Below are 19,500 nucleotides of genomic sequence, written 5' to 3' on the forward strand. Positions count from 1 at the left end.
CAGATCGATGCTAGCTCTATCAGCTCAGATGGGTTGGAAGATCCATCAGATGGATGTGAAGACGGCGTTCCTCAATGGGAAGATTGAGGAAGAGGTATACATTGAGCAGCCCGAAGGATTTGAGACCTTCGATCGCGAGTCACATGTTTGCCGACTCAAGCGAGCATTGTATGGGCTGAAGCAAGCACCCCATGCTTGGTATACCAGGATCAACAACTATTTCACCAAGTTAGGCTTCACCAAGAGTGAAACAGATGCGAACCTTTACCACATCATGGTAGAATGTAACCATTAATTATTGTACTTTATGTCAGTGATCTGAATTTGACAGGTGATGATCAATTGATCAAATCTTGCAAGGAGGACCTTGCAAGAGAGTTTGAGATGAAGGACATGGGACTCATGCACTACTTTCTAGGCATGGAATTGTGGCAGAAAGATGGGAAGTATTTGTGTCTCAGCGCAAGTATGTCAATGAGATACTCAGGTGCTTTCACATGGAGAAATGCAAACCCATGCAGGCTCCTCTAGCTAGGAATTGGAGGAAGGAGGATGCTACTTTAGGTGAGGTAGTAGTTGCTACTGTTTATAGGCAGCTGGTGGGTTCACTTATGTATTTGGTGAACACACGACCCAACTTATGCTTTGCGGTGAACCCGCTGAGTCAAGCTATGGTTAAACCTACCAAGTTGTTTTGGAAGGCAGTGAAGCATGTGCTAAGATATCTCAGAGGCACTACACAGTACGGATTATGGTACAGACAGGCAAAGGGAGTGAATTTGCAAGGCTTCACGAATGAGGATTGGGCTGGTAGTCCATCAGACCAGAAGAGCACTTTTGGAGGAATCTTCAACCTTAGTTCAACTGCAGTTTCTTGGTATAGCAGGAAACAAAGATCAGTTGCACTTAGCTCAGCAAAGGTTGAACACATGGCTGCTAGTCAGGTAGCATGCAAGGCCATTTGGATGCGGAAGATTCTAGTGGGATTGTTTGGTCAGATGATGGATCCTACAGTGATATACTGTGATAATCAGAGTTGCCTAAAACTCTTTGAGAATCCAATGTTTCATGACAGGTCCAAGCATATAGATATCTGTTACCATCATCTACGGGACTGTGTGGTCAAGAGGATCATGATGTTGCAGTATGTTTCGACCAAGGAGCATGATGCAGATATTTTGACTAAGGCATTGTCAAAATGCAAGTTCGAGTTCCATAGAGACAGGATCGAGGTTACTAATAATCCTTTTCTTGTTGAGAGGGAGTGTTGAAATGTGAACAAGAAATGCTAAAAATAGCACTGTTATAAATAGTCGGGCTAAAAATAACAGTTCGGCCATTGTGGATCTTAGCAACAATGGGTAAAAAGTGAAAGTGCTAAAAACAACTTTTCTAAAAATAGCATTTCGGGATCCCTTCTTATTTTAGTCAGTCCCTGGACTAAACATAGGAAGTAAAATTCGAATTTGATGTTAACAATTGTTTGTAAATTGATTAATTATTTCATCTTGAGTTAATTAGTTAAGGAATTATGAACATGAAGTTTATGTGAGGACATGCAACAATTTCTCCTTTGATTGAGGGATTTATCCATTAGTTAAAGAGATAAGGATGAGTTGTAATTAGTTGGCTCAGTTAACTGAGTCAAGTCCAATTAGATTAATTTAACAGTTTTTTAAATTAATGAGAGTTCAGTTAGTTAATTCTTGCATGCATGTAACTACTGTAATTCAGATAACTGAGTATTCACTCATGGATAACTCATGCATGTCAGTTCAGTCAAAGACCCAATTGAGATCAGATGGAGGGACATTGTACTATCAATTGCAAGAATATTCCATTGTGAATATTCCTTTCATGCAGAAGGAATATTATTCCTTAAGGATTGCGCAGTTGGATCAGAGGTTACAATGAGTGTGATGAGGCCGATTCACACATGTGACAACATTGGACCCCAATCAAAACTGTGCAAGGAAATAGGAGGCTTGGAGGGCTTGAGGAAGATATATTCTATGTCTATTGAGTCTGTCAGTAGTATTGTTTGATTACAGAGAGAGCAGGATAGCTTGAGAGCTGATTATTTTTGTAAATTGAACAAGATTTCCACTTGTATGATAATACAGAGTTGGGGCTTTAGGCTGGTGCTTTCCCCAGTGTTATATCTTCGGTGTTATGGTTGATTACTTCTCATTCACAGTTATATCTGTTCATGCTTGATGATGCTCATATCTGTTTAAGCTTCCGCAAAGTTTATGGTAGAAGTAGATCTAGTATTATGCTTTAGGACATTGCATATATCAAGTGATCTACAGTGAAAATTCTACAAGTCGTTGGGCAGTTCCTAAAACACGATGGATGGAAAGGTTCTGCCATCTCTATGAGAATACGAACATCGAGGATGAAAATCACTTCCTCTTAGAGTGCCCCGCGTACAACCACATTAGATCTCAGTTTCAAAATCTTTGTTGCAATACTGACCTTCCTAGCCTTTTACATTGTCAAAATTACAGTGAGCTTGGGAGGCTTCTCTCCAAGCTTTTTGAGCATAAGAATAAAATCTTAAATCAAACTAAATAATTCATTTTTTTAGGTCTGATAGACCAAAGTTTGGTCTCAGTGGACGTTAACCATCATCTTTTTTTTTTTTTTTTAGATTTATTAATTATTATAAAAAATTAAAATTTATTAATATATAGTAATGTGAATAAAGGATGAATATCACCTTTTATTTAATATTGAATTATAAAATACAGTTTATTTTTTTCATGGTTTAATAATAATGTGATGTCAACTTACCTCATTTCCCACACTCAAAATTTTATAATTAATATGAAAAGTAAAGAGTCTAAATAATTAATTAAATTAATTTTATTAAGTAATGAACACTTATGCATATTTTATAATTGGTAGTGTAGGTTAAAGATTTATAATAATATGATGTTGAGTTTTTATAGAAGTAATATAATTGTATTTTGCATTTAAAGAAACAAGGTCTTTTATAATAATAATTGAAAGTCAAAATTTATTAATATTTTGTATAAATAAATTTGTATATAAAAAATAAAAAATAAATAAATAAATTATGTGTGTTTTATAATTGAAGTAGGGTGAGGATTAACAATATATTGAATTTATAGGGTGTATTGAATATAGAAAATGATGTTTATGGATATATTTGAAAGTTATGTTTAATTTAATTTTTTTAAAATTGATTTTGCAAAAAGTATTATTAAAAATGATGTGAAATATATGGTATAATTTGTAGATTTTATAAGTTGGGAAACAAGTTTCTCATTATTTTTTTTTTAATAAATATGTTATATTTAAAATTTCTTTTTATGAATATTGATTATAGTATATATAACTATTAAATATATATTATTGTGGCATCATATATATATATATTCAGAGTTTGGTGTTTAAATTTTCTATATTCATTTCAAATTTTAATTATGTGTATGAAACATTGAGAGAGTGAGAATGGAAGTTTGAACTTAAAACAGAAACCAATCTTTTTAATTTTTCAATCATAATACGTATTTTAACTTTATCCTTGCATTGCCTTTTGGAATGTGACTATTACTTACTCTTACACAACCTTCATTAATCTCTTATTTCAAAAACTTTGACACTATAAACCCATATCAATGTAAAATCAAAACTCGAATTTGTAAATTATTATGAAAATATTTGGTTTTTATAAATTTTGTACATTAATCTCTTATTTCAAAAACTTTGACACTATAAACCCATATCAATGTAAAATCAAAACTCGAATTTGTAAATTATTATGAAAATATTTGGTTTTTATAAATTTTGTATTTGATGGGAAAGAATGAATGTCAAATTTCAATAGTGACTAATACATGTCTATTAGAAACCAAGTTCAATATGTACTTGGAAGTACAAACACTACAAGGAAAAGACCTTTTAGTGGAGATTTTTGTTGAATCCTCTATAAAAATAGCTCAAAAATCCATTTGTAGCAGAGGTCGCTAGTGGAATTGGGCAGGTGGACGTTTTAGTGGATGTTTTTTAATGGTGTGTCGCTAATAAACCAATGCACTAGTGTGTTACTATACATATATGCACTGGTGCATAATAGGGCATGTTGCACCGTGGCAGATTTCTTTTTTTTAATAATAAAAAAAAAACGGTGCGCTAATTACATGAAGCGCACCAGTGCATATATGACTTGATAGCATCAGAAAAGGGTTAAATTTACAAAAATGTCGATCGTAAAATTCATTTTGTCTAGTCTGGTGTTATACTCTTACAACGACCCAATCTAAACCAGTACACTAACACCCCGGTGCGTACACAATATAGCGCACTAAAAGCCCTGGTGTTTACTAGAGAGTGATGCATCGTCAAAGCGTTATTTTTTATACAAATAAAAACAACGGTGTGCCACCTATATATGACGCACCAGTGCGTGCACTATTTGGTAGCACCGGACAAAGGTTAAATTTAAAAAGTGTGGTCATAAAACTATTTTCACCATTTCGGTATTATATTCCTACGAAGCACCAGTGTGTTCGCGTATTAAAATGCCCCGATGCGTAACTACCTAGGCACCAATGCTTATACTAGTCGATAGCACATGACAAAGGTTAAATTTAAAAAATATCATTCTTGAAATTATTTTCACCGTTTCGGTGTTATATGCCCATGATGCATCATTGTTGTTCATATATTAAAACACCCCGGTGCATACATACCAAAAGCATGTGCGCTTAGAAATAGTACACTAGTGTGGTTACAATAACGCACTGAAACAGAGCTAAATAAAAAAAGCCTGCCAACCGTAAATTTCATTTTTACCATTTGCAGTGTTGTAGAGCTCTGAAGCATTGGTGTCACTCTTCCCTCACTCAAGTGCCCTATCATTAGTGCTTCTATTGCTCACCATCCTTATGTCCCGTGCTTAGTGCGTGGCTTTCAAATTTGCTCAAATGGTGGTGAAATTTGTTTTTCCCATTTATGTGTCAACTATGCCTCCCCGAATGTTTATGTTTCTCTCTAATTTAATTTTTGTGTGGATTAGAATTGCAAATTAGGTCCAAAAATCCATTGTTTTTGAAAGAAAAAAATCTTGCGTGGTGCATTCGATAGGTTTGGCTCACACCTATCGCGGTGCACCCTATAAATTTACAGGGTGCACCGCAATCCAGTGCATGAACTTAACGCACCATAGTGTTCTCGAGTGTTTTGTAATTTACAATGCACCGGGAAAAACTATAATTCGTACGTCTATGCATACGGTTTTAAGTTATTCCCGGTGCGTTTATATTTACCAAACACACTACCCACATAATATTAAACAAATATAGCACAGTGTATTCGATAACTTGAACGTTCCATTTCGGTGTGAAAAGGTTATACATACGCACCGGTATGTAAAATTGTCTCGATGCATTGCATCAAAAAAAAAAATTACGAATGTGTTTGTATGTATGCGAACCAAAAGTGGTGTGTCATATGTATGTACGCACTATTGTTGGTTCTTTCCTGTTTGATGTCGCACTGGTTTCGGTGCATTACCATTTTTTGGGTGCACCGTGGATGATTTTTTTTAATTGAAAGTTATATGTCCATATTTATGAATAAATTTTTCATTTAATAAAAAAAATATGTTTGATGTATGAGGCTGATGTATTTTATATGTCAATCATGTAGCAAAGACATCAACAAGGGGAGCAACAATAAGAGCCGGAGCAAATGGCGTACCAATACAATGTTGTTCGGTCATGAGAGGCATGAGAGGTGGAGAGAGATTTATGCCCTCACCCTATTAGCACAATGACCCAAGCGCTCTTGAGGAATGGAGGCCTCATTAAGTACTATGAGGAGGCTACATCCCTGAAGGTGCACTTTGGCTTGTTGGCACAGTTGATCCGTCAGTGGGATGTCCACCAATAGTCTTTCCATGTCGGTCCTAACACGTGGTATTGGCCCTCTAAGGAGGACATATAATTTATCACTAACCTATCCATGAGAGGGGAGGATTTTCCCTAGTTCACTGATGTCCCGCATGGTGCTGGCAGAGAGTTAGCTTGTCTACTCTCAGAGATATGTTGGGGCTCATGTAGTGCATCCAACAGACTTTTAGGTGTCTCTTGGACAACTATGGATTGCTTCTTTTGATGCACATAAGTTAGGTGCATGTCACTATTAGCGAGTACCATTGAAAACTATACTAGTGATGGCCAGTGCATTAGTTTCCCTCTTTTGTTTTATGTTGATTATTTGGTGTAGGCACCAAGATGTATTAGATGGTCTTCCATTTTTTGCGACAATTTTGTAGGGATTTAGATAGATGTTGTGCCATGATACATGAGAGGATGAACTTCCCTTTTGCTTCAGAGCTCTTTTGTTTATTTTTTGAGAGGTTTCTAGAGACAAGGCCTACTTTCGATCGTCACCCTCCTAGGCCAATGACTGAAGTGTGGATGCGCATGTGGGGCGATGATGCCTAAGAGGGTTATGGCGGAGTATTTAGCCAGGATTTCCACCGAGGCACTAGGGCTACTGCGTAATGAGGATGAACACATGTTTTTCTTGGTGTCGTGTCCGTACACAATGATGTATTAGAGACAGTGTCGCAACATCCTATTCACATCAGATGAGCCTGCAGATGATAGAGGTAATATTGACGTTTTCTGTAAATTAATCTAGTTTAATTTTTTTTTTTTTACTTTAACGGTTAGATTTTTATTTAAAAGGCGGCAAAACAGCTGCCGCTTGCATTTACATTGGATTGAGTTTCTCAATTTCATTTCTCTCTGAGTTCATGAAGTCCACGAATCCATGATCAATCTTTGATTCAGGGTCGTCTTTTGGAGAAGCAACGCTGTATCTCTGCTGGATGGTTCTTTACCTTGATGTTACCAGCTGATTCTGACAACCTGAGTATGCCTTTCTGGAGCCTTCCTCTAACTCTGTTGCCAGAGGAGCTAATCGGATATGAGCTATTTCCACTTGGGAGTATGAAAATCGTTTTCCATCTCTAGTCTTCATTCTAACCTTCCAACGCCTTGATTTTTGTCAAAGCAATTTCCCCTGGAGCAGAAAGAGCCGTGCGAAATGGGCAGCTGTCCGATTGAATGTACAGAGCCTGACGTCAAAATTTTGCATTGCTGAAACACCACGATCGGCGTTGCTGAAACACCAGTTTCAGCAACTGATAAATAACTGTGTTGCTGAAACACCATTTCCAGCAAGCAAATTTCTGGGTTTTCTGTGTTAAAACAGAATTACTGGTTAATCCGATTATGGGATGATGCAGAGAGAATCTTCCAAATTGACTGATAGGGTTCTTTGGCTTCTGGCAGCTCCAAGGTTGGCTTCAAAATCAGCTTGAGTATTTTGTCAAAGCAATTCCCCCTGGAGCAGAAAGAGCCGTGCAAAATGGGCAGCTGTCCGATTGAATGTACAGAGCCTGACGTCAAAATTTTGCGTTGCTGAAACACCACGAGCGGCGTTGCTGAAACACCAGTTTCAGCAACTGATAAAATAACTGTGTTGCTGAAACACCATTTCCAGCAAGCAAATTTCTGGGTTTTCTGTGTTAAAACAGAATTACTGGTTAATCCGATTATGGGATGATGCAGAGAGAATCTTCCAAATTGACTGATAGGGTTCTTTGGCTTCTGGCAGCTCCAAGGTTGGCTTCAAAATCAGCTTGAGAATTAAGCTGCCTCATAATGTGGTAGAAGGAGATTTTCTGAAACTTAGCCAGCATGGGTCTTATTTTCTTTAGAATTCGGCCTAAGTGAATCTGCCACTGATTCGAAGGAGAATTCATTGCTTGAATGATGAGCCGAGAGTCTCCGAAGACCGTCAATGTTTGAATGTTCCGATTTAGAGCCAGAGTCAGCCCCTGCCACAAAGCTAGAGCCTCAGCTCTATTATTTGATTCGATTCCCAGACCCCAATGGTACTTGAGAAAAGTAGACCCATCGGGTTTCAGCAGCACTCCACCTCCACCCGCAGCTCCTGGATTGCCTTTAGAGGCCCCGTCGAAGAAAAGACAATGGTCATCTAGTGCCGATCTCCACTTTAGAAATTCCTGTTCTTCCATACGGATTTCCCACTTAGCATGGCAAGTGGTTGGAATAGTAGGGATGGGTTGATTATTTGGAACGATTTCTTTTAGCCACAGCTCCTCCTCATTGTCCAGCTTTACTTCATTCCTTAGGGTTGGCTTAGCTTCCAAAGTCTCTCCCAATAAAGCTTTAATTTTGGATATAACATTGTTTATAGTGCAGATTTCTCCTCTGAAGATTCTGTTGTTCCTTTCCAGCCATAATTTCCAACATATGTATTTAGGGGTCCACATCCAAGCAGTCCTAAGGAGGTTTTTATTGTTGGTGCAGATTGGGGGAAGCTTGGCCCACTCGTAGAACAGGGATGGCACACTTCTTGGTAGCTCAATCTTGTCCGCCCTTGAACTCAGGACCCCTTTCCAGACTGCCTTGGCAAAGGGGCACAGCAGCAACAGGTGATCAGCTGTTTCTTCCTCTGATATACATAATGGACATCTGGAGGGCCCTTCCATTCCCCGTTTTCTCAGATTGTCTCCTGTGAGAATACTATTATGAGCAAGTGTCCAGCAGAAAAAGTCTATTTTAGGGAGAGAAGGAAAGTTCCATATGAATTTCCATTGCGTTGGGTCTGGAGGGACATTCGGGACAACGATTAAACTTTTGTATCCTTCAGCTACCGAGTAGGAGCCAGTATGGGAGCCCCACCCTCTTTTATCCTTGGCTGTTGCTGATAATGGTGATTTCCCTTGCAGATTGTCTAACAGTAAAGAAGCTTCAGATTGCAAATGGTGTGGTACCTCCCCGAGGTTCCAGCTGTCCCATCTTCTTTCAGCATCCTCCGTCCAGTTGGTTATGTCCCATAGAGTTTCCTTGTTGTTGGAATGCAACCATAGCTTAATATTTGCCAGGCCTTTTATATGATGAAGAGGCTGGTCTCCAAGAATTTGATCATTCCAAATTCTTATTTTTTTCCCATTACCTGGGATCCAATAGAGGTTGAGGCTGAAGTTGTCCAGAGCAGCGATACAAAGTTTGGATATTGGGGAGCCTTTGGAATTTTTTGGAGGAAGATCAAGACATCTCAATCGTTGACCTTGAAAGTATTTCTTCCACAGCACTTTCTTGCTCCAACTTATTTTTCCTGCCACAATATTCCACAATATTTTTGAGCCAAGAGCGAGATTTTGGGCAGCCGAGTCTCTAATTTGCAGACCTCCTTCTATGAAAGGTTTCTTAATGGTGTCCCAATTTACTAAATGAAGCCTTCTTTCGTTGTTTTTTCCCCCTTCCCACAGAAATCTTCTCAGCATACCATCCATTTTACTGAGAAAGGTTTTGGGGGCGAGGAGAATGGAATGCTGAAACAGAGGCATGCTTGTTAAGACAGATTTTATAAGGATAATTTTCCCAGCAGTGTTCAGCCAGGAGGCTCCCCAGGCATTAATTCTGAGTTTGAGCTTGTCCAAAAGGGGCATCTAATGGGAAACTTTGGGGATGGATCTGAAAATTGGGATCCCAAGATATTTGAAAGAATCCCAGCCTTGACAGATTTTCATTTCAAGAAGCCTAGCTATATCAGCAAGCTTTTTAGCTGAGCAATTCCAGCCATAGATTGTACTTTTTGAGTAGTTAATCTTGCTGCCGGATGCTTCCTTATAGATGTCCAGTTCCTTTTTGAAAGAATTGGCCGAAATAATACTCGCTCCACCTAGTAGCAGAGTATCGTCGGCAAATTGAGCATGGTTTATTTCTTTGACATTTTGCACCATTCTGAGACCTGGCAGAATTTGGATTTGCTGACAGTAGTCGAGCTGGAAACTCAACACTGAGGCTTGAATGGCATAGAGAAGCGGGGACAGCGGATAGCCTTGCCTTAATCCCCTTGAAGCTGTAAAAAATTCAGTTGATCTTCCATTTACCAGCGGAGCGATCCAAGGAGAGGCGATGCAGGCTTTCACCCAATTTGTGAATTTTGTTGAAAAGCCCATTTTTGTCATAACTGCAAACAGGAAGTCATGCCTCACCCTGTCAAAGGCATTAGCCAGATCTAGTTTTATTACCATTCCTTTCTCTTTTCTCTGGACACTTGAATGTACTGCCTCTTGAACCAGTACAATATTATCCAGTATCTTTCTCCCTTTGATGAAGCCTCCTTGGTTCTCCGGTATGATGTTCGGCAATATATTCTTGAGGCGCATGGATATTATTTTGGTAATAAGTTTATAGCTAGTATTACACAACGAAATGGGGCGGAATCTACTGAACTCAGAAGCTCCTTTTTCTTTCGGAAGCAAAGCCAGGAAGGCTGAATTGGTGCTGCCTCCTATCTTAGTACAAAATTGGGATTTCCTTACCATTCTCAGAAGGTCTTTATTGATAATTGACCAGCAAGACTGAAAGAACCTGGCAGTGAACCCATCAGGCCCTGGCGCTTTATCCGGGTCCATGCAATCCAAAGCTTTCTTGAGCTCATCCATGCTGATCGGGGCAGTCAGCATATTATTGACGGGGTCTTGCACACAGAAGGGGATCAGATTGTACGGATATGCTTGGGGATCTATAGGCTGGTAATCAGGAGCTGAATAGAGATCTTTAAAAAAGGAGAATGCTGCTCTCTTTATGCCCTCAAAATCATTAACCACTGTGTCTTGGAATCGGATTTCTGAAACATTTTTGTATTGCTTTCGGGCTTCGGCATGTTTGTGGAAGAAACTAGTATTTTTGTCGCCGGCTTGTAACCATAAGTTTCTAGATTTCTGTCTCCAATACTCCTCTTCGTCCCTACTGGCTTTATGAAAGGCTTTTTGTAACTCAACTTCTTTTTGGAGCAGACTTTGAGTAATATCTGAATTCTCCATTGAGGATTGGAGGGCAGCAAGATTTTCTATAGACTCTTTTCGATTGGCAGCAGGAGTTTTCAAAGCTTTTGCCCATTCCTTGAGCTTTCTCTTAAGAGCCCGCAATTTTTCTTCCCACACGAAGAAAGAAAGGGGAACCCTGAATTTTCCAGTTCCAGACTTCAGCAACCACCTCATTGAACCCCTCTTGCTGAATCCATAACGGGCTAAATCTAAATGGAATGGGTCCAAGATATCTATCCACGGAGAGTTCCAGACTTATGGGTTTGTGGTCAGAGGTGCAGTTGGGTAGAATTTTGGATGAGGTCATTAGGCCACTAGTGAGGAAGGAGGTTTGGACAAGGAATCTGTCCAAGCGAGCTGCTATATGGCTGGGACCTAGTCTTTTATTAGACCAAGTATATTTCCCGGCTGAAGGTTTGATGTCCTCCAAATCCCAATCGTTCATGATGTCTTCTACCCATTCTCTGGCAGGGTCCCTTACAGGTGAACCACCTTTTTTCTCTTCAGCAGCTAGAGTAACGTTCAGATCCCCTGCAATAATGATATTTCCTGGATTGTGCAAAACAAGAAAGGACTGAAGCGAGTCCCAGCAAATTTTTTTCTCCGATGGCAAGACTGGAGCATAAAGGTTAAATAAACTTACTTGTTGACCAGAATCTTTGTGAAGGAGTTGAGTGAAAATCCAGTGCTGGCCACTTTCTTCTTGAATCAAGTCGTATTTGGAGCTGTCCCAGAAGGAGGCGATCCCACCAGAGGCACCTCTAGCACTGACAGCTCTTCCAGGGCCTTTGCGCCAGAATGTTTTGCTGGATTGGAGGAGAAGAGAGTCCTCCATCTTTGTCTCCTGGATGAGAAGGATTTCAGGCATATGCAACCTTACAATGTCTTTCAGGGCCTCTTCTTTCAGCCTACTACCTAATCCTCTGCAATTCCAGGAGACGTATTTCATTATTTACTGGAGAGGGGGGGAGTGGCTCCTTTTGGAGCCTTGTTATTCTTGCGCCCGGATCTGGTATTCATCATTCCCTTGAGGGTTTTCTGGGAACCTTGGAGAACATCCATGTAGGTTTTCTCCTCTCTTTGTTTCTTCTTGGATTTTCGGCCCCTGGATGTTTTGATTGATAGGAGAGATTTGAGAACTGTCTGATTCAGATTCTCTTTCTTCTGATTCTTCTCCTGATTCGGAGGCAAGACTAATGTGTTCGTCATCGCCTGCTTTTCCCCCTTGATCTGCCTTGGTTAGTTGGGGATTTGATTCTTCTTCGGATTCTTTCCTTTCCTTCGGCTGACCTTCAGTTTCTTCATGTTTCTCTGAGGCCTCCCCCTTTTCAGCTGTGGATGGGCCTTCATTTGAGACTGGTTTGGTTTTGTCGTTGGGCTGGGGATTTCCCTTTGATTCTGTCTGCTTCTTCTCGTTTGGCTTTGAGACTACCTTTCCTTTTTTTATTTCCTTCCATCCTTCTTCTTCCTCTTTATCCCTTGATGGTGCTTTAGGGCAGTTTCGTTGAAAATGGCCATGTTCATGGCAGATCCTGCATTTAAATGGGAGTTGCTCGTAGTCTAGCTTCTGGTAGTGATGCCAATCTCCCACTGTCAACTTGATAGCTTCCGGTAGCCCAGCTTCGAGATCCACTTCCACGCATATTCTGGCGCAGGTGTATTGGCCCTTGTTATCAGCTTTGTCGATGAATCTTCCCAGTCCATTTCCTATCTTTTGCAGTGCTTGGTAGCTCCAGCAGTGTATTGGAAGATTGGGGAGCCGAACCCAAACAGGGACCTCCTTTGGGACATCGACTGAGGGGTCAAAGTCGGGTGTCCATTTATTCAGAAAGAGACCTTGGTTTCCCATGAAATATGGGCCATTTCTGAACACCAAATCTCGGTCTTCCTTGGTAGTGAATTCAAAGATGAAGTAGCCCCTTCCAATCGGGTAGCTGATTACATTGTTTGGGAGCAGGGGTCTCCAGTTTCTTTGCACCCATTCATCAGTCGATTTGGTTGTTGGCCATCGTCCCATAAACTGCCCTACTAAACCTCTGTCAGCCAGGGCAAGGGCGATTTTGATTGTCTGGTCTTCTGGCAGAGCAATTTTTGGGATTTCTTCTAATTTTTTGATAAACTTCGGAGCTTCAGGCTGCATTCGTTTTTTCCCTCTCTGCGTAAGGATCTTCTTGAAGGCTTCTGCAGGCGAAATCGGAAGGGTGGGAGAGGGCTCCGCACCCCCTGGAGCAGCCATGGCGGCGACAGCTGGTCGAAAACCTAGCAGAACGCATTCCCTATCGCGCGCGCGTTCTTGCTTCTCAGTATTCACTATGTGTTTGTTTTTGGTTGAACCACAGATTTTACATTATCCATAAACAATGAAAATAAATTGTCTCATATATTACAACAAAAAGAAACTAACTAATCTAGTTTAATTTTATTGTCTTAATTAATTAGAATAAAATTTATTCTGACACATTCTTTAATTTGTTTTATTAAATTGTTTAATGAAATTGTCTAATTATTGTTGTGTACTATATATTTTGTATGCCAAAGTTACGACTTCGGGAATTTGATTTACAATTTACCCCAACGGGGTCTATAGTTTGGTGCTTCATCTCCTAGGGTTAAGCTTTTCGATGTTTAGGGTTTTACATTGTTTTTCAATGATAAATAGGCCTTCGAGCCTCATTGTAACACAATTTAGAGGCATGTAGCTGACACATCTCTTCTCAGAGATAACCTACCATCGTTCGAGCTAGTTAATTTCCATTTTGTATGTAGGCATATTTTAGTTCTTTAATATTAATGAAATGAAGTTTTATTTTTGTTGCATCTATGTGTTTATGTTTATATATGTATTTTGTTGTGTTCCTGCATAAGTCCAGATCAGATGGGTGAGGCCCTAGAGGGTGAGGCACATCCTCAGATGCAGAGGAGTGCGAGCATGTGGCTGCGTAGGGCTGGTGTGTGATTCAAGATGGAGTATTGTGACCAACTATCTAGGCTTTTGGTTGAGGAGGGAGTCTACCTTGTGAGGGCTTTAGACATCGGGGAAAATTCTAGGCTCCTAGAGCTCTTCAGGGATTGTTTGTGCGATATGATGTCTTATGCATCATATCGTCAAAGCTACTAGGATACTAATAGTGAGGAGGGATGGGCATGTGACAATAGATATGTCACATGAGTCTTCACCCAATGCTACACCATCAGATCATGATGATGAGGGTGGTGATGTTATTGGTAGTACTACCTTGTCAGATCATGGTTAGGGTGTCAGTGATCCTTCTATTAATACTCCATGTTAATTTGGCAACTCAGTGACAAATTCCAACCATGGGACATAATCCTCTTTTCGAGAGTACCTATTTTGACTATTGAAGCACTCAACTTGGACAAGGGAAAGTGTATTTTTGAATTAAAATCCCTCATGTACATATTTTATCAGGTCGGTCCTAAAGAAAATTGGACACCCTTGGAAGGTTATAAATACAAGTGACCTTGATCTCATTTTTACAATTATCATGAGACATTCTTTTATTCATTTATTGTTTTTAGCTCACACAAATCTGAGGCAAATTTGCAAAGATTGGCTTACATAGATCTAAGATTACAAGGTCTGAAGCTTGCTTGTGTTTCTAGGGTTTTTGGGTCACAGTCGCATGCTTGTCACAGGAAAATTTTGATTATAGTTGTAGGCTTGTAGGCTCAAGGGAGCGACTGGAAGCTCTCAGTCACACACATGACTTTTCATCCATGTGACTAGAAACTAGGGTTTGGTTTTTTAGTTGACTGACCACAGGGTTCGGTAATTAATCACAGACAATGACAATTGATTACAGATCTTTGAATAAGGGTTTTAGAGTATTAGCATTATTGGGTTCATTTCATGGATATTGTTTAGTTGATTTTTGCTGGATAGGTTTATGGTTGAAGATATAGATTATTATACTCTCATTTGTTTAATCATTCAATGACTATCTAATAAGAAGAATAATTTGGAACGATTTTCCCCATAGTTGGTTTTTCCTTGGTCTCCGACCAATCTTGGTGTCTCTGTGTGTGAATGATTTTCTTCTATTGTTCCTTTATGTTCTGTTGCATTGATGATGTTGTTATTTCTACATAGTTGTATATGTTGTTGAATAATGAAGTAAATATGAATAATGGTATAATGTTGTTGGGTGAATTCTATATGTAAACGATGAAATGCAATTATCAAAGAAAAGAAAAATATAGCCCTAAGAAAAAATTAACATGGTATTAGAGCTAGGCTGAAGAAAAGTCATTGAAGCAAACACCATCTACGGAAGCAAGAGAATATGGTGGAGACTTAAAAGAATACTAGGGTTTGAAGATAACCCTAACAAATTTGTGTATTAGGGTTTGATGGATATTATGAGGTTAGGGTTTGAAAAAACCTTGGATTAAGATATCCAATCCAAAAACCCTAGCATGACTAATATGAAGATATACAAGCATTTGTGACAGATTTGATGAAGCCCTAGATGGGGTAGTCTTTATTAGGCCTGGTTGCTGATTAAGTTGGTTGAAATATTGAAGGAAACAACATTATATGGAAAATGGATAGTCACGATTCTTAAAGGCTGGTTCAAGAGGGAGTTAAGCTCCTCTCATTAACAGATAAGTACTTTTTTTATTTATGTTACTTTTTTATTTCTTTACTTTTGTTTAGACTTATTGATCTTATTATTGTTTTGATTATTACTTATACTTCCTACATGTATATTTGAGTCTTTGGATACTTCTAACCTCTTGATGAGATGTGATAAGTCGATCCTTCTTGAGGATCATGTGAGATGCAGGAAAAGATGACTAGTGTAGGAAGAAAAGTGCTATAGTTGCCCATGACAAGGAAGTTGACAAAGTGCTCTTGCTACTAATGCTAAACTAGAAGTTGCATAGGTATTTGAATACTACAAGGTATGTATGGTGTATTCTTTAAAACTAAATATTGGATGGCAAGGTAAGCCCTAAGGTACGATGAGGATATCACTTCACAAATGGCTCATGTATACATATGAAAAAAATTTTGATTCATGGTATTTAAGATGAGATGGTACACTTGGTATTAGTCAAGTATCTTACATTGTAGTCATGGTAAATCTACAATGATTTTTTTTATATATTGGTATACTTGATATTTGGCACGTATCTTTCGTTATAGACATGATGGATTTCATATAGAAGGTTAACACATTGGTTCTTATCTATGGTAGATTGATACAATTGATAATGTTCGTGATAAGCATGATAACCATGATGATAGAAGTGTAACAATAAGATTGATATTTAGGATCTTCTTGTTGACCTTGATTAGCTTGGTAATTATTACATGTGGACAGATTGGATGTCGCAAATTTATGATTAAGAAGTGATGAATCGATCATAATCCTTGAAGTATGATAATACACTTGTCAGTTTCCCTAATCATATGACCCTAACCCTTGATGAAATTTTGATGTCATGATGAAGTAGTTAATGCTGACATGATATGACCATGATGGATATATGTTTTAGAATTTGATATAACTTGATTTTATGATCTAACAATTTTGATACATTACAATATTATAGACAGGTTGATGACTTGAATAATAATGGTTGAAGGGGTTTCTCATTAAGAGGGAGAATATCCCCATAAGATCCCTACACCTATTATCATTTGCATTATATGTATAGAATATTATTTAGTGTTGATGATCAGGTGCTCATGTCCTAAGTGTCGTAAAATGCTCAAAAATGGAAGTGCTCAAAACTGGTTCAAAGTTGAATGACTGGAAAGTGATCGTCTTCCTAATTCTGGTGCCACAAACGGTTTGAAAAACGGTCGCTGTATGAGAAAGTTATGCCAAAAAGAAGAATTTCTCAATAACATTGAAATTTTGAATTTTTCAAAAAAAATTAAAAAAGAATATTCCACAGAATATTCCTTGGAATATTCTAGGGAATATTCCTTTTGGGCAGCGAATGGCAGGATGCCATGTGGCAGGCTCGGAGGCCACCACGTGGCCCGGGTGACATCAGCATAAATGTTTGTGGCGCATTTCAAAATTTTTGGACGGATGGAGGATCAAACCCGCAACCTCCCTACTACAAGCAACATGGCTTACCGTTGGGCCACAACGGCGAAACTTGAATGTTGTGCGGACCAAAAGTTATTTGAATTTTAAACTTGTTTTGGGCGGGAAATGAACGGGGCCAGCCCCTAACGGCTAACCCCCATTCCATATGACCTCCGCCATTGAACCGTGGGCTATACCCCCTAAACCGCCGGCGCGCAATCCAAGGAAAACTGCCAGCTGTTAAAACCGTTCACATGCGCCATTAAAACAGTCAGTTAAACACGCGGCTTGTTTGGCGGGATTCTTGGCGGACCGCCAAATTTGGGCGGTCCCGCCATAATTGGCGGTGCTAACTGGACTTCCACTACAGTTAGCTGGAGTTTTTTTAGGCCAAACTGGAGGGAATCTTTAATGAGCCATAACTTTGGCTAGGAAAGGCGGTTTTGGACAAATTGTTTTTTGATTTTGGGTATTTTCGACCTTCTAAAGCCATTGGCACAGGTCTTACAGCCATCTGAGGTCATTTGCAAAGGTTTTGGAGCCGTGGAAGTTCTAGGAGCCACTAGGGCCCAGTATTGGGAGAACTGTATAGGGTTGCAGGTATCCGTTGGAGGTGAACCAGTAGTCAATCCTGAAGGACTCAAGTGTTCTGAATCCGTTTTTACCATCTATTCCACCTGTAGATTCTTATGTTCAGCTATATATTCAATTTGAGCATTTAATTAAAACAAGGGCATGCCCATTTGGGAGCCTTGGACCCAGCAGACGTAGCCCAGGAGGGGTGAACTGCTTCATCAACTTCTTTTGCATCTGTGGTTGATTTATTTTGCAGAAAAAATTCGTTTTAGTGTGTTAAACAATAAAAGGAAATAAATCTGCTATACTTAAATGGGTCATGAACAGCTGAAAATTTCATTTGTTTTCTTTCTGCAAGACATGGACATCTTTTAAACATGTATATATCTGAAGTGAATACCTTGCAAACCATTTACAAGTAGTTTCGAATTCAGATCAAGTTGGTATCAGAGCTATGTTGTTGTTTCTTTGTATCAAAAGCAGTCAAATAAACTATAGACAGAGCCTGAAACGAGCCAGGAAGCCTTCGAAATGCTCTTGTTATACAATTGCAAAGTAGATAAATGCTCCTTTAGTCAATCTCTGGTGTAGTTGTGTTTTGATTGTTTTTGTGCAAAGCTCTTCTAACTGTCTTGCAAGTATTGATGCTTACCAGGTTGAAACTTAAAAGAGGGGAAGGACAGTTAACTAGAGAACGAGAGAATCCTCAGTCAAGGAAGGCCAGAGAACCATCACCTCCACCTTCAATTTCACCCTCAAGAGTCTCAGCAGAAGCTTCAAGAATGTCTGCACATGAAGGAGAAATTCCCGCAGACATGGATCCAAAAGAAGAAGAAAGAGTCTTCAGAAAGGCTTTCTTGGACCTCACTGAAATGGTGAGGATATTGTACCAAGAAAGAAATGAGAAATTGGCTGGAGAAGGGTCCAAACATCCACATGAAGGAGAGGGCTCTTCAGGAGGTAAGAAGGACGATGATCATTCTAAGAAAGGACATGGAGGTAATGGTGATCCACCACCCCCATCGTCACCTTCTTCCTCTTCATCCTCGTCTTCTTCTTCTGTGCATAAGCATAGATCCTCTGGAAAAAGTCCTTTTTTGAGGCTTGATGTAAAATTCGAATTACCTATGTTTAATGGTGAAGTGAATGCAGAAAAGCTTGACAACTGGATTAGGCAGTTGGAAGTTTACTTGAGGATCCAGAATATGCATGATGATGCCACAAAGATTCATTTGGCTTCTTTGAGAATGGATGGAGCAACATTGGTCTGGTGGGAGGCCAAGACTAAAGAGGAGATCAAGAAATTTGTTAAGGTTACCTTAACATGGCCTGAATTTCTGTTAGCCATTAAAAAACAGTTTTATCCTCTTGCTCACATGCAGAAAGCCATTATGAACTGGCAAAATTTCAGACAACTTAAGGGTCAGAGTGTCCAAGACTACACCCAAGAATTCAGGAGAAGAGTTCTCTTGTTAGGGGTAGATTTACAGACCCAGGAAACCTTGCTGAAATATATTGGTGGCTTGCATAGCTACCTTAGACACACCATATTGATGCTTAACCCTACTAGCCTGGACGAGGTTTTTGTCCAAGCTACCCATTTAGAGGCAAGGGGAAAGACACATTTGAAGAGGGTAGAAACAAGCCCCCCAAGGGGAAAAACAAAGAAAAAGCCTCCAAGGGAAAAGGCAAAAATAATGCATCTATCAAACAGGAGAGTGAGAAAGTGATCTGTAAACACTGTTCTAAACCAGGCCATGAGGAGAAAAACTATTGGAAATTACATCCTGAAAAAAGATTTAACAAATCCAAAGGGAAACAGAAAACTGCTGCTGCTACATCTACCCCACAAGATTTAGGGGATGATTTAGGTGATGAAACCAAAATTACAGCCATGGGTTTGAAAAACTTGAAGGGAAAAGAAATTGAAACTCAAGCCAACACTAG

The 19,500-nt window shown here is 39.3% G+C and overlaps 1 protein-coding gene across 1 annotated transcript; it reads right to left on the bottom strand.

Annotated features, from left to right (window-relative positions):
- Positions 1 to 9,523: 9,523 nt before the first annotated feature.
- Positions 9,524 to 11,083, bottom strand: LOC149213283 (uncharacterized). Its single transcript, XM_089388958.1, has 2 exons — positions 10,452 to 11,083; positions 9,524 to 10,073 (listed from the first exon to the last, which is right to left on the bottom strand). Exons 1-2 carry the CDS (start codon positions 11,081 to 11,083, stop codon positions 9,524 to 9,526), a joined length of 1,182 nt encoding a protein of 393 aa, XP_089245084.1.
- Positions 11,084 to 19,500: the final 8,417 nt, after the last annotated feature.

The sequence above is a fragment of the Pinus tabuliformis genome, chromosome 1_1 (genome assembly GCF_031772625.1).
Source record: "Pinus tabuliformis cultivar Carrire ecotype Pingquan chromosome 1_1, CPIR1, whole genome shotgun sequence".
Taxonomy (NCBI): Eukaryota; Viridiplantae; Streptophyta; class Pinopsida; order Pinales; family Pinaceae; genus Pinus; species Pinus tabuliformis.

Bases quoted from the DNA above. Each gene is read 5' to 3' on its own strand.
- LOC149213283 (XM_089388958.1), bottom strand. From the start codon at position 11,083: ATGAGGTGGTTGCTGAAGTCTGGAACTGGAAAATTCAGGGTTCCCCTT. The intron at 10,074-10,451 runs GTTCTTTCAGTC...TGCCTTTGACAG, and splicing joins CCTGATGGGTTCACTGCCAG to GGTGAGGCATGACTTCCTGT.